General features: G+C 39.4%; 1 protein-coding gene across 1 annotated transcript; it reads right to left on the bottom strand.

The window, feature by feature from the left end:
* Positions 1 to 6,699: 6,699 nt before the first annotated feature.
* On the bottom strand, positions 6,700 to 13,023 carry LOC111848548 (3-oxoacyl-[acyl-carrier-protein] reductase FabG). The gene is made up of 8 exons (XM_023820645.2): positions 12,876 to 13,023; positions 11,206 to 11,376; positions 10,928 to 11,106; positions 10,347 to 10,440; positions 8,455 to 8,524; positions 8,112 to 8,148; positions 7,256 to 7,319; positions 6,700 to 6,958 (listed from the first exon to the last, which is right to left on the bottom strand). The coding sequence occupies exons 1-8, from the start codon at positions 13,005 to 13,007 to the stop codon at positions 6,800 to 6,802; spliced, it is 906 nt and encodes a 301-aa protein (XP_023676413.1). The 5' UTR covers positions 13,008 to 13,023; the 3' UTR covers positions 6,700 to 6,799.
* Positions 13,024 to 14,711: the final 1,688 nt, after the last annotated feature.

Here is a 14,711-nt window from a genome sequence, read left to right as displayed (position 1 = left end):
TTTCCTGGTGAGGGTAATCAATGATGAAGATTTGGGTACAGATGGTATGGGCATGTCCCTATCAATATTATTGGTGTCTAGGGGGGTGGGGGGGTTTGCTGATTTGGTCTTTACCAATGTTGAAACCAAGTCTATGCCCTTTGTCACCAGGGCATCACACTGGACTAGACTTCTTTCAAGACTTAGATATGCCCTGAGCAACCTCCTTGTGAGGCAAACTGGTGGCATCCTTATGAGACTAATGCATTCCAGAAAAACCTGAAGAATATTGCAGCTGGTGTTTAAAATGAGCTCACCAGTTCTATTGATGATAGGACCTTTCTGAAACAATCTCGGACCATGAAATAGGAAGGCAATTCACTTATAGCTCAGTAGCGGAATCAGTATTTTTCCGCACCGCGAATGTAACATTTTCCTTGGGTTTCACGTGTTTGGTGTTTGTGGGCCTATACGCCTTCTTGGGCCACTTCTGATTGGTGAACATGACTGGCACGCGAGAAGCATGGCGCTTGTGATTGGTGAGAATGACTGTCACACGGGGAGCACGGCATGAATTTGTAGAACTATTCTCACAGTAGTGATGGGAAGTTCGGATCATTTTACCGACTCGGACCTTTGAGTCTCGTTCAGCAAAATGAACGAATCTTTTTTCGAGTCATTTCGTTCATTTTAGCAAAATATAATTAAAATGTTACCTGTTACCTCCCTAACACATCTACTGCTTACACAAATGTTGATCACATTACAAACAAGACAAAACTATAATGCTATAAGAAACAGAAAATATTAATTCATTGTTTACCTGGGTCTTTAGTCTATGATTCGCTCACCTCGCCTCTTATCTGACAAGTTTTCGGGTTTGAGTCGTTCGTTCATCACGTGACAGCCCAATTAGCTAACCATCTCTCGACTCAATTCTGTTTCCGGCTCAGACTGCATAGGTTAAGCTTATGGGGCTGTCACGTGATGAACGAACGACTCGAAAAAAGACTGGAAACAGGTGAATCAATAATTCCAATACAGAAACTATAGGAAGTTGTGCAAATGCGCATCCGCGACTGAACGAATCACTCCCACAAGACGACTCGTTCTTCCCGAGTCACGTTAAAGATTTGTTCAAAATGAACGAATAGTTCAAGAACGACCCATCACTATCTCACAGCAATTTTAAACCCTGGGTCCGACGTGCTGTATAATGCACAGTGGTTCCTCGGTTCTCGAACTTAATCTGTTCCGGACTCCGGATCGAATACTAAAAAGTTCTGATCGAATTTTTCCCATAAGAAATAATGGAAAACCAATTAATTGGTTCCCGGCCCCCCAAAATTACACCTAAATTTGTTTTTTTGTTTTTTTTTAGCATTTAAACACAAAATGAACAGGATAAAACAAGAGCATTTTTTTCTTAATGGTTTAAGAAATAAAGATCTTATCCCAACATTACCCCTGTCATGCCCCGATTGTCCGCTCCTTCCGTGTGCTACGCCCCCTTGTTAACCTCGTGTGGGATCCCCATGTGATCAGCTGGTTCTGGTTGTTGTCATTAGTCCTCTGTAAGTCCGCGTTTCAGTTTGTTTCCCCAGTCCGGTCATTGGGTGCGTTCGACTTGCTTACAGCGCTGGCTTAAAGCAACGCATTCTGATCCTGACGCAATGCATTACGGTTAGATGCATTGCGACCTCTCACCCGGTTGCACAAACTGGAACCGCCTCCGTGACGACACACCTTTGCCCTTATTGACTGAAGAATTTACACGCATGACATTTGTATCCCAGGCAATTCCGATGCGTAATCTGCTATTTCTCCCGAATATCATGTAAAGCAGTGAGAACTGGTTTTCCGTTAATTTACCTGGTAAAATAAAGTTTAAATAAATGACATAAATGCTCTAATAGTACACGTAAGTTAGTGGTTTATTTATTGTTAGTTACTGTAATGTTGCGCTACTTTATTTGATTAATCGTCCAGTCTGTGAAGAAGGCATTCAAGTAAGAATTGCATTGTAGTATGACTCATTTCCTGGCGCGTACAATTTATATTAGGTCAGCGTTCACGGTTCGACTTCTGATATTCAGATCGAGTTCTAGGTCAAACTGGTTTGTTCGACTTTCAAGAAATTCGAGTTCTAGTGAGTTCGAGAACCGAGGTACCACTGTATATTCTAAATCGCAATTTTTGCGACTTGCTAATCGTGTTGTTTAAAATCGTGATTTCCATTTGAAATCGATAAATCGTCCAGCCCTAGTTAAATGTGTAATCACATGCCACTGCAGACATCAAGATGTCAGAATCGTTTAAGCACTTGTCCTTATTCTTATTAATGCACAATTTGATGTGCAGTTTGTATTGGTATATAGTATTTCTAGTTTGCATTTGATTCTTGTGACGTGTGCGCATGTCTTTATATTGTTTGATTACAGTATTTTACTTAAAATGGTGTTGTTTGACTAAATAAATGTGACCATTGACTTTTAAATAACATCTGCATATAACGTTGTGTTGACTTAACAGGTCTAATCCATTTCAGGGACGTTGATATCATACAGTGTCATTTGGCTAGTACTACTACAATGGGACATGACGCAATTTCAAGTTTATTATTGTGTATCTTCAATTTGATGTTACAATTTAATCTACAAATTAAGTATAGTTGAAATCAGTTACATATTTCCCATCCTTTAGACAGTTGTTGGAGGTTTTAGCTGTTTAGCTGTTTTGACTTTGGGACCAGTCAGTACCCGTCATGTCAGTCCTCAACAGCACACAAAAGTTAAGGCAGTTTTTTTTTCGGTCGCGGTCTTGGTCTCGCCTCGACTTTGTCTCGCCTCGACTTTGTCTCGGTCTGTCTTGGTCTTAGTCTTGGTCTTGGTAATGTCTTGGTATTGGTTTAGGCGGTCTTGACTACAAGTCTAACAAGTTCTAGCACGTGAGTCGTATTCCAAACAAAGGTTGTATACCAAGCAAACTTTTTCACATCCAAACAGGATGTATACCAAGTTGGACTTATTCCAAAGCGGACGTATACCGAGGTACCACTGTAATTTAAAATCTTGTTATAAATGTCATAGCCCTGTATATATAAATGTAATTGCCAAATGGAAGCACCTGAAGCCAGTTCTTGAAAACTGGAAAATGATAAACAGCAATGTATTAATCTGTATGAATAAATGGTATTTGAGAAATAATTGCATGTTTAATTGTTTGGAGTGTAATGCATATGTTGTCTGCTTACAGTGGTATAACCAAATTAATATATCAGTTGGTTTTGTAAATCCTACTCTAAGGAACTGATATATGACACAAAGCCAGCATTTCATGGTAATAATAGGCAGGTTTCATATTTACAAAATGTAGCAGTTCAGTAAGAATCTCCTTTTTCCACCTTTCACAATTACAGTATTATTTGCTTTCTCCCCGAGTTGAAATTGTTTCCTGGAAACCATATAAGGGGCAGTCATTAGAGGGCAGTGTGTGGCTCAGTGGGCTAAGCCTGTGTGTGCCTGTAATTACAAGGTCGTTGGTTCAAACCCAACCTCAGCCTGTCTGTGGGTCCTTGAGCAAGGCCCTTAACCCCCAGCTCCCCGGGCACCCCAACAGGTGGCTGCCCCTCACAGACAACTTACTCTACAAAGAACAAGTTGAGGGAGGTGTAAAGACAATTTCACAGAGAGTGAAACTACTAATAAAGCAATGATTGTTATTATTATTATTATAAGAATCAGTTCTTCAGAATGTCAAACAGACTTTCTTAACAATTCTGGTGTTTCTTCATAGAGTTGCTGTTTTATTAGTACTTTGAATGTATTTTTCAGCTCTAGTTACATATCACATGATAGTATCTAAAAACATCATATATCACTCTAAGGACACATTCATTGTTTTCTACACTATGCTGCTGAGTGAAGCATTATCATGGAGGCTCAAACAGACCTCAGTTTAACCCCCAGCTCTGTGGGTGCCGCTAGAGGTGGCTGCCCTTCACTGCCAAGCTTGCTGTCACTTAAATATGTGTATGTGTGTCATAGAGAACAAGGCGGGGTAGGAAAAAAGAGAAGTTTCCTAAAAGGATCTATAACACGTCACTGTTATTATAAATGCCTCTTAGAATGTGACAATGGGAGGGTAGTTCAGCACGGAGGCAGGCAGTCTGCAGCTCTGGGGTTCTGCGTCCCATTCAGCACACTTAAGGCCAGGCATGCTGAGACCTACACTGTGGTGATGGATTTCACATGTGTAGGCTATGTAAACATTCGTTATACAACTTTGTATACTTACATTGAAACTTTAATAAGCCAGCAGACATAATCGTGTTTGATGTAAACATTAGTCATCACTGATGTGGTGCACTGTGGTCTATATAGTTAAAGACTGCTTCCATCTGGTGTTTGCAAAAAATGTGGATCAAGTGTTCGTTAAACCCTCTGCACTTGGCTTATTGGAGGAACGGGACACCCTTAAATACTTGCACTAAGCTCATTAAAGTGCATGCCAAATTTGGTAGTGTGTAAGTGTGGACCAAGAGGGAAAAATGGGACAGAGTCTGTCTGTATCCAGAAGGTCACCGGTTTAAATCCCATGGCGATTTGCTGTCTGACCCCAAGCTTCACCCTCATATGTTTGTAATGTGTGTCATAGAACAGCGCAAATACGCGGAAACCAAAGAACTCCAACGTACCTGCACTGGTAAAATGACAAATGAAGTATCATTATTAATATGAATTCACATGACCTCCTAACCATAAGGTGTCGCTGTTGTGAAACGAAACCGACGGGCAGGAAAAGAGAAGATCCAGTCGGCGTGGTGCAGGAGCGTAATGCTGTTTCAGATTAATAACACTGTAAAGTTAATTATTTCATTAACCTGCGTCGTTATGAATGAGCTGTCTGTGGATGGGCAATGTGAACTCACTTCCATAGCCATCATGTTTCAGCGTGTGCTAAAAGGCTAAATATCTAAACATGGATAAGTGAGTTTAGCCTTGGCCTTCCTTTGCCGTAATTGTTTGCACATCTGCACATGTATAAAGCAGCAGTATACCATCAATATAAGGTGCAATGGATACCGTACGCATGAAACTTTTTCCAAAGGCACTGTGCACACACACAATTCACTCTATTGTTTAAGTAGATTGAGGGATTTTTTGAAATGGCTCAATCGGACCACACAGCAGGCTTAGATGTGGTTGTAGTCTCTCCTGCCTGGTACCAGCAGCCAGCACACACACGCCTAACCTAATCCAAGAGCTCCAGCAGACCACCCGGCTGTTATACTTGGCAACAGGACCTGTGCTCTTGACAGTTTGTCTACCGGAGAGAAAAAGGTGGTCCTAATTGATTAGAGTTTCTAACAATCAAAAAGCAGCAGTTTGTGTAAAATCCCTCCCCAGGGCCAGAACCTGACAATGAGGCGAAATTGGACTCCATCACCAGCCACGTAGTCTAGGTTTTTCGCGCTGGAATTAATGTTCCGACTATCCGATGTATTAAACACAAACTTCATTTCTATGTGTGCAAAAGCTAAAAGAAAATGCTGGAATCTGATTATCTCTGGTCCTTTACCAATTCTCTACAGAGAGGATGTAACCTATGGCAGGCTAATCTCCCTAAACCGCTGGTTAGAGACTTGGTCTGCATCTCAAACCATAGCCTTTATTGATAATTGGTACCTTCTTTGGGAACGACCTGGCTTTATAAATAGGACAGTCTCCATCCTAATTGGATCATTTATGCTATCTCAAAACATGGCAAACAGTTTACCTGCCTGACTTCTGTGAGCATCACCTGGGCCTCAGCCTTGTGATCTTAAATCCAAGGCTGTTTATTCTCCCACCTTTAGATCATGTTCAGCCTTGACCCAGGAGCTCCATCACACGGCTTCCCCCAAATCTATCAAATATTTGGAAACAGAATTGAATGAGCCTAGAAAGAATATAGCAACTACTATTAGACCAGGTCTTTGACCTAAACATTCCACTGGGAGGTCCTGTGCGCATAACTTGATATCATTCCCATTAATAGGAATGAATGAGTCACTACATAAACCCATCATAAAATGCACAGTATTGATCATTCGCTCTTTAGGAAGATTCACTTTTCGTGAATCACACGGTGTGATCCTGGGAGAAATTTTGGCCCTTCTAACTGTCCTCCGTAATCTGCGTGGCGGTGAAATGCACTTGTGTCCTTTTCCAGGTATGTTCATTACAGCTATTTCAACGTCTTAATTATTGTTCTAATAGTGGATTTGGGTATTCAGGTGCGTCGATTTTTTTCATAGTCGTTGCCTGATCTATATTGTCTCATTTGTGTATTCTCTACTCTCACTCACATTGATGAATAACTAAGGGAATCTGACATTTTTCCAAGGGTGCTAATACTTCTAGAGGGCACTTTATATAACCAGGCCTGGATGGGGAACACAGAGCCATTTTGTGGGCTCATCATCACCATGGTAATCGGTGGGATGTAAGTTGCAGTGTCATTTGGGTGACAAGTAGACACCAATGGAAAAACATATACAAGGACCAAAAAATATGTATCTTACAACTTACGTTCCACTTTGATAAAAATATACCTCCATTTCTGTAAGTTCCATCATTTTTTAACCCCTACTGCAAAATGGTTTGAATGAAAATACAAAATGTTTATTTTGAGGGAGGACATTTTGATCACTTGTAACACAGGAAATACAATGTGTAATATTTTTCAATTCAATTTATTCTTTGCTGTTAAAAGTGTTTGTGGCTGGCGCAAGAAATTACGTCTACTGAATTCCCAAGTGGCTAATCACTGGCACTGGTTACCGTGGACACATTGCATGACGACCCCCATCTACAGGTAGATTGACTCCTGTTATGAAGGATGCTGCATCAGATGCCAAAAATGCAATGGCATGAGCCACTTCCTCACCCTCCCCTGGGCGACCAAGGGCATGGGTCTGTTTACTTTTCTCCAGGAACTATAGATGAAAAGGACAGAGACAGTAAACCGTATCGTTTACCATTATTCTTTCTCAGAAAACAAAAGTCATTGCAGACATTTAAGACAACAGAACTAGAACTACTTGGTGTTCTGTTAAATTACAAGACAAACTAAATGTGATTGTATTATCTGTGGCTATTCTTAGGGCTTATAACCACATGTGATTTTAAAACCCAACAGATTACTCTGTTCTGCAGGTTCGTCAAATTTAAATTGGCTTCAGATTAAAACATTATTGCAGCAAAGTGTCAGTAAAGTATTTAGAAAGAAATACCTTAGCATACTGCTCCTCGTCCAACCCTGCACGTTTGTGAACCTCAGTGATAATTACACCAGGGCTGACAGGAAGAAACAAACATGGAACTGTTTACATGCACATAAAGCACCTTTAAATTTGATAGACTGCCTGTGCAAAGGACAATTTTCAAATTCATTTAATTGTTCTCTCTAATTTACAACTTGGCTGGCCAGACCCCAGATTAGTAAAAAGTATACAATATAACAATTGCAGCAAACACAAATACAAGCAGTGTAGTGAAATGGGTTAATTTTTTTTACAAATATTTTTAAATTATGAAGTCTAGGCTTGGGTGATATTAAGGTAATATGGCATACCGTGGTATTTTGAAATCCTTAAAACAAAATTAGCTGTGACCATCACCAGGACCACCCCCTACCCCAGCTAAGATTTAAGAACGCTGGATTAGTGCTGCTTTTTAAAATACCGTATACTGATTTCTGCTCTGTGAAAGTCAGAGCTGCCACCTACTGAAAATCCCTTTATCTTGCACAGGTACAGTCAGCACACACAGTGCTGATCTCCACCAGACAAAAAAATCTGAGCTACACTCTATCCAGCCACAACTATCCAGCGCAAAACACCTAAGATTAAATTTACATAACCTCACCCTCTGCGCGATCAAAAGCACACAGAAAAGTGAAACATGAATCGACCTATTATGTTTACCAATAAAAAACAGCATTTTGACTGAACAAGTCATTCAATTTCTAGTTTTATTCAGATCTCTAAAAGAAGAAATGCCAACATACTCAGCCGTCGAACAGTGGATGTCACCACTGCTATTCATAATTTTATCAATAAAAAGTTTTTATCTGATAATACCACTTACCAGACTGAGTTGACTCGTACTTGTTTGGTGGACAGTTCTACAAGAAATTTGACATGAAATAAATGCTTATGAAATTAAACACAGACAATGGCTTCAACTCATCTAGATATGCAAAATAAAACCAAAAATATCATGTTAGAGAATGAAAGATCCATCATTAACACATAGATCTATTTGGTGCATATGGTATGTATAAATGTTTCTATATGTGCTGCATTATGTGCAGCCATTTTGGAAGTGTGTATAAAAAATATCCATATATGGCACAGTGGCTAAAACACTACATGAGTATGACTGAGGTATTTTTAAGACAAAGATATCACAAGCAAACAGGTTTACTCACCCAGGGCAATGCAACGAGTAAACTGGTCAATGGCAGACTTTGACATGCAATAAGCCAGGACTCCAGGAAACTACACCACAAAACAGTTCTCATGAGAAAGCATAATTTCAATGTTTCCTTCTGCACTCAAAACATTTTTGTGTAAGTATAAGTCCCATGAGCATTGTGTATGTGGGTTTTCGCTGCAATCCCCTAATTAGATTACTAAGTAGAGGATCGATTGGTTGAAGAGTCCTCACACTGGGGTATGAACAGCTGACTTAAAGGTTATCCCAAAAACCCGCATACACACTGGTCCTTTGTGGATAAGATTGCCCACCTCTGCTAAAAACACTACTGTTCCACTGTGAGTGACTTGTTTTGTCACAAGATCCAGCTGCTGCAATAAAGTATCATTTTATTTTAATTTCATATTATAAAGAGTCTGCTATTACTGACTGCAGCATTGTTTCATTTTGCAATTGAGTATACATAGTTCAGTTATTCATTGGCAAAGACAATTCATGTCATTTTTTGCACAGGTTTAGATCATGGCTGGGTATTTAATTTTATTAAAGAAGGAAAGCAGAAGCACTAAGTTAAAAGGAAAATATTTTATACAAATAAAATGCTGATTAATTATTTAATGAAGGACTTTTCTTCATGTTTCCAGTGAGAAATATCATACTGTGGACTTATTGTGATACTGTACCATGAGTTTCTGATATTGCTACATCCCTACATTTTATTGTTTTTAATGTACTTCGATCATCCCTCTTATCACGGACCTAATTAAATGGTAGGATTTGCCTTTATGGTCAGGACAGCTTCAATCCTTTTAGCTGAATGCTGACAGTTTGTTAGCATGTATATAGTCAGCTAGTTATATTCATATCTGTCTTAGCAACTTTTAACATAAAATTATGTTGAGTTCTCTTGTCCTGTTTCCTCCCCTATTTCTTTGGACATGTATTAGCCACTGCTTCTTTAGATTCGCATTATTCTTGAAGAATAAACCTTCATTGTGTAGTCAATCTTGTTTTCTTCATTACTAAAGACAAGTAAATATTGGAAATGCAAAAAGTGAAATAATTCACATTACAAATGTAGGTACTGCTAGCATTATTTAAAAGCATTATTTAATGATGAAATCAAGTAATGCCTTTGCTGCATTTTGTCCACGAAAATGACTTACTTCTGTCCAGAAAATGCAAAGCGCTGGTATCAATTCTGTGCACAAAACGAAACGTTCCTTTTGATTTCTGTACACGAAAGAAAGTGAAGTCTTTACGCTTTCATGGACAAAGTACAGCATGGCCTTACTTGATTTCATTATATAATGTTTATTTGTGGCACAGAATGTATTTTTCGCACGAAAATGAGTGCTTGATATTTGGCACCCCATACAGCATGACATGCAGACAGACATACCCTGTAGGTTTTGATTATCCAATAATTTATTTATGTATTTATTTGCTACTATTAAAGAATAGCTATGATTTAGCTCCAACTTTATTAAGATTTAGCCATATTCCACAATTTTTTCTTACTTGCTTTTAGTCATTTCATTGTTCTGTTTCCTTTGTAGTCATGATTTATATATGAATGTTTCTGTTTTATTTTTGTATCTTGTACTTCAGAGCCCCTTGACATGATTTAATACTATAGTAAATAACATTAAAACATAGAATTGGTTGCCACTTATTACTTTATCATTATTTTCATTTATTATCTTGAATTAATTATCTTTTCTCATATTAGGTCTTTCCTTTTCAAACACAGCCAGGGGAGCATGTGGAAAAATCAATTCACTACACACATGTACAGCGTACAGTATGTTTGTGTATGTAAGAAATAAAACTTGAACCTTGCCCTGTACTAAATTATACAACGATTATACAAGCGATACCTACTGATCTTTGGCCATTCACACTGGATACGTTCACAATGGAACCCTTAGTTTGGATAAGATGAGGAACACAGAGTTGAGTCAGGTGATAAACTGACCTGGCAGACAGAAAGGAATCGTTATGCTACAATTGTAAAATACTACTTAAAAAGCAGCAAGTATTACATACTGTACAGAACAATTAATTAAATATAACAGAAAATACATGTGGGGTGTATTATAGACAGTTGACTGACAGTAATAATTAATAAGAATTGACACTTTATTGATCCCTGTAGGGAAATTCTCTTTACACCTCCCCCAACTTGCTTTCGGTAGGTGAGAGTAAGCTGGCCGTGAAGGGCAGCCACCCATAGCAGCGCCCAGGGAGCTGGGGGTTAAGGGCCTCGCTCAAAGACCCACAGATGTGCTGAGGCTGGGCTTGAACCGACGACCTTCCGATCACTGGCACAGAGGCTTAGCCCACTGAGTTCCCCCCCCCCGTCCCTCAATCAGTCACTACAATCGAAAAAAAGCTGCAAGGTCGAACAACATTTTACATGTAGAAGTCACAACACTAAAAAAATAGTTCAGAATTTACCATACCTTACGTTGACATTCATAACCTGGTCAAACTGGGCTAAGTTAGTCGTCTCTATACTGCCCATGGCCAGAATTCCAGCACTGTTCACCAGGACATCCAGCCTTCCAAAATGAGAGACTGTCTGTTCCACCACACTTTTCACCACCTCTTCATTAATCAGATCTCCAGGAACTAACAGGGGCTGAGAGTGGAAACACATTCTTAATATCACTAGTATTTGATGAAAATGTGGACTAAAAAACCCTGCATATAAATATATATATATATATAATGCAGCTACCTCAGTTGCTCCTAAGTCTGTACACTGTTTGGCTATTTTTGCGAGATTGTCCATATTGCGGCCATTTAAGGCCAGCTGGGCTCCCAGTTTTGCAAACAGGATGCTGGCAGCAGCACCAATGCCTGAGCTGGCTCCTGTTATTAGAGTCACTTTGCCTTTCAGAGAAGAAACCTGGGAACACAGACAAATCAGAACACAGTTCAGACTGAGTTCATCAAGTACACAATTTTTACATTATGTATAAAATAATATGTATTAAAGCATAAATACAAAAAATATCAATCATATATATGATTTATCTGATAAAGTAATAAATACAATAGTAAGAAAAATAAAGAAAAAGTAATTTATCTGGGTATTAAACACATATTTTCTCAGGAAAAACACCTCATTTAACAGTAGAAAGATAATAATATTATTATATAGGGTAGGGGGCGTCAAACTCCAGTCCTGGGGGGCCGGAGCCCTGTGTAGCTTAATTAGTTCTTTCCCTGTTCCACCACAACGATTCAGCTCAAGATCTATGTGGTAATTACAGTAGTATGCAAAAGTTTGGGGACCCCTCGATAATATATACAGAATCACCATTGATTTTGATTAAATTTGGCATGTGATGTACGCATACCACTGTTTTGGTCAGCTGGCTGGCGTGAGATTTTCAATTCGAGGCAAGCCTGCACACACATTTACATGTATGTAACAGTTGAAATAGTCTGATTAAATTGTAAATAGTCTGTAGGGTTTGTAAACTACCCCAATGCTTTTGATGTAGTTAATTGTAAGTTTATAATTGAATAATATTGATTTGCTGTAACATTTCTTGCACGAGCGTGAGTGTCAGGCCAGATGCGCGAGAGCTGGCAGCCCTTCACGTACTTCCCAGAGCTCAGAAATGTCGTTTTTTAATTTCCCTTTGAGATATAGAGCCTTTTCTGCACCACGGGTGCCAAAAAATGTTAATTCAGGAAGTCTCTTACAAGCTTTAACTTTTCTAACATGGCTCAGCATTAGGTAGTTGGAAACCGTGAGGACCATGCGCATTCGCAGGTGACAGGATGGCCAACTCTCACGCACTTGGCATGACACTCGTACTTTTACAAATCTTACGGCAAATCTGTATTATTCCCATTATAAACCTAAAATTAACAACATCAAAAGGGGTAGTTTGCAAACCATACAGACTATTTAGAAAATAATACAACTGATAGATGCATGCATGCAACTGCGTGTGCAGACTTGTCTCGGTTTGAAAATCCCACGCCAGCCAGCTGACCAAAGTTGGCAACCCTGAGATAGACGACTTATGGTCTTATTTATCTAACAGGATAGCATCCAGATTTCATTATATATAGATCTAAGAATGTCAGATAAATTCAAATAAATTCATTCATTCATTACGTTTATTGCATCCACTGCACGTTAATGTACCTGCTGTAATATGACCCTATTCTCACTCTTCCGGTTGTTCCTAATATCATTATTAATGTATAAAATTTAACATTCCACGAAAACATTAAAATACTAAATCAACTTGTGTTACTACTAAGAACAACTGTATCAGCAACATGGACAAAAGGCTTTAGAAGGAACTTTTACTGTATTAATTTGAAATAAAAATATCGTCAGCAAGGACCCTTCCAAAGGAACGTGATAAAATAATTAAAACTCACTTTAAATGCATCCTCGGCCATAATTACTGCGTCGTTTTTGTTGTATTGGTGCTGCTTTTGCAAAACTGTCCTACAATCGCAACATACAGAGAAATACGTCGCAGTATAAATGATGTCATCACTCGCGGCCATGGAGTCGAGGGTATTTTACTTGCATGTCCACGGGAGGGCAGAAGAAAAACTGATGAGAGTTCCCGTTTTTGAGGCCTCCTTGTTGTGGGAATCCCCTGGGTAATCTCCTTCTTTGGCTTCCGTCGGAATTCTTTACTGGAAAATTGCTTTCTGAACCCATCCACTTTCAATAAAAATAATGCTGTACTTCAAAAAAATTAGTTTTTCATAACTTGTTGTAAGTGATGCTTTTTTCACACAAAAAAACGTTAGCAAATATTTTTGGAAAATCTCATATTGGATAAGTGTTTATAGCAGATCGATGGATAGATTATGGTAATAGAGGTGATGTCATGAATACATAGGGCTCACAGCTACTATTATCCATCGACTCGTAATCGCAAGCCAAGGATCCCACCCCCGCAACAAATGTATTTTCTGTAGTAGGAAAAAAAAACGTAGGAAAAACGTGAAAACTGCACACACACAGACCTGAGGAAACACACATGTATATTTCTGAGAAAAATACAGATACTGACAGTGGCAGTTTGAGCTTGGATGGTGCCCAGTTGACCCCCCCCCCCCCTCCCCTTCAGTGCCCCCCCACCCTACCAGAGCCCCCCCCTGCTCCCCCTACCTTGGGCTTCCAGTGGGGTAACCTGAGGTAAACCCATCCCTGCCCCCTCCCCATCTTGTACTTCACAGTGGTAACCTGCCTAGCACATAAACTAGAATCAGGGCGCCCACTTCGACAAGGTTCATTCACCCGCACAGTGACATGATAAAATTCGCGTGACATGCAAATGAGTGGTAGAAAACCGATCGCACAGATGTCACCATTCCGAATTTTTGTGCGAGCACCCCATGCCCCCCTGGGTGGCTGCCCATATCTCCCATACCTAAACCCACCAGTGCATACTGGAGAGGAGATTTCACCTGATGGGCAAACTCATGATTTAGGAGAAACGATATGGATTCCGTACTTGCTGTGGAATACTGGACTAAAGATTCTCCCTCACACAATGGTGGGAGGTTTGTGGGAATATGTTAATATAATCTAACAAGTGGTCTGTGGGCATTTTACTGAATCCTCTGGCACATAATGCAGGAGAGGCTACAGGAAAATGCGATTCTGAAATCGCTAAGAGTTTAGTCCACATACATGGCCTAATGTCAAGGCCATTTAAAGTGACCAGTAGCCTCTGTTTTCCAATCTTGCGAATTTCATCAATAGCTGTGAGGATCCTGGACATAGGACATGCTGGAGGGCTTATATCTCCCAGCTAACTTGGGGACTCCTGGAGTTTGTCTAGAATATACTTGAATCTGTGGGCTTGGATAAAGATAAAGCCATCCAGGATAAAGAGGTTTGGACTTGCCTGCTAAGACTCACCAGCAAAAGGAACTTGAAGATGAATGGATGTATATTTGTATTTGGAGTGTCATTATTCCCAGATTCTCTCTCTAATGTGTCATTTTTATATGTATATGCTCAGTGCTTGTTATTTGCATTGTATCGCCTGAAAGAATCATGAACTTACGAATAACATAACTTTAAAAGTTAAACCTTTAGATGTGTGTTGATCAAAGAATAACAGATGATGGAACAAACAGCATGCTAAAATGCAGGTATATTTGATGTGCATCAGTGTGAATTTCCCCACTCTAACCCTGTCCTTGTCCTTGAATTTTTGTGAGCAGTTTCGGTGCACTTTCATTGCAAAA

Source organism: Paramormyrops kingsleyae, chromosome 2 (assembly GCF_048594095.1).
Source record: "Paramormyrops kingsleyae isolate MSU_618 chromosome 2, PKINGS_0.4, whole genome shotgun sequence".
NCBI lineage: Eukaryota > Metazoa > Chordata > Actinopteri > Osteoglossiformes > Mormyridae > Paramormyrops > Paramormyrops kingsleyae.
Note: the sequence above shows the minus strand (reverse complement) of the source record. Positions and strands in the feature narration are given on the sequence as shown.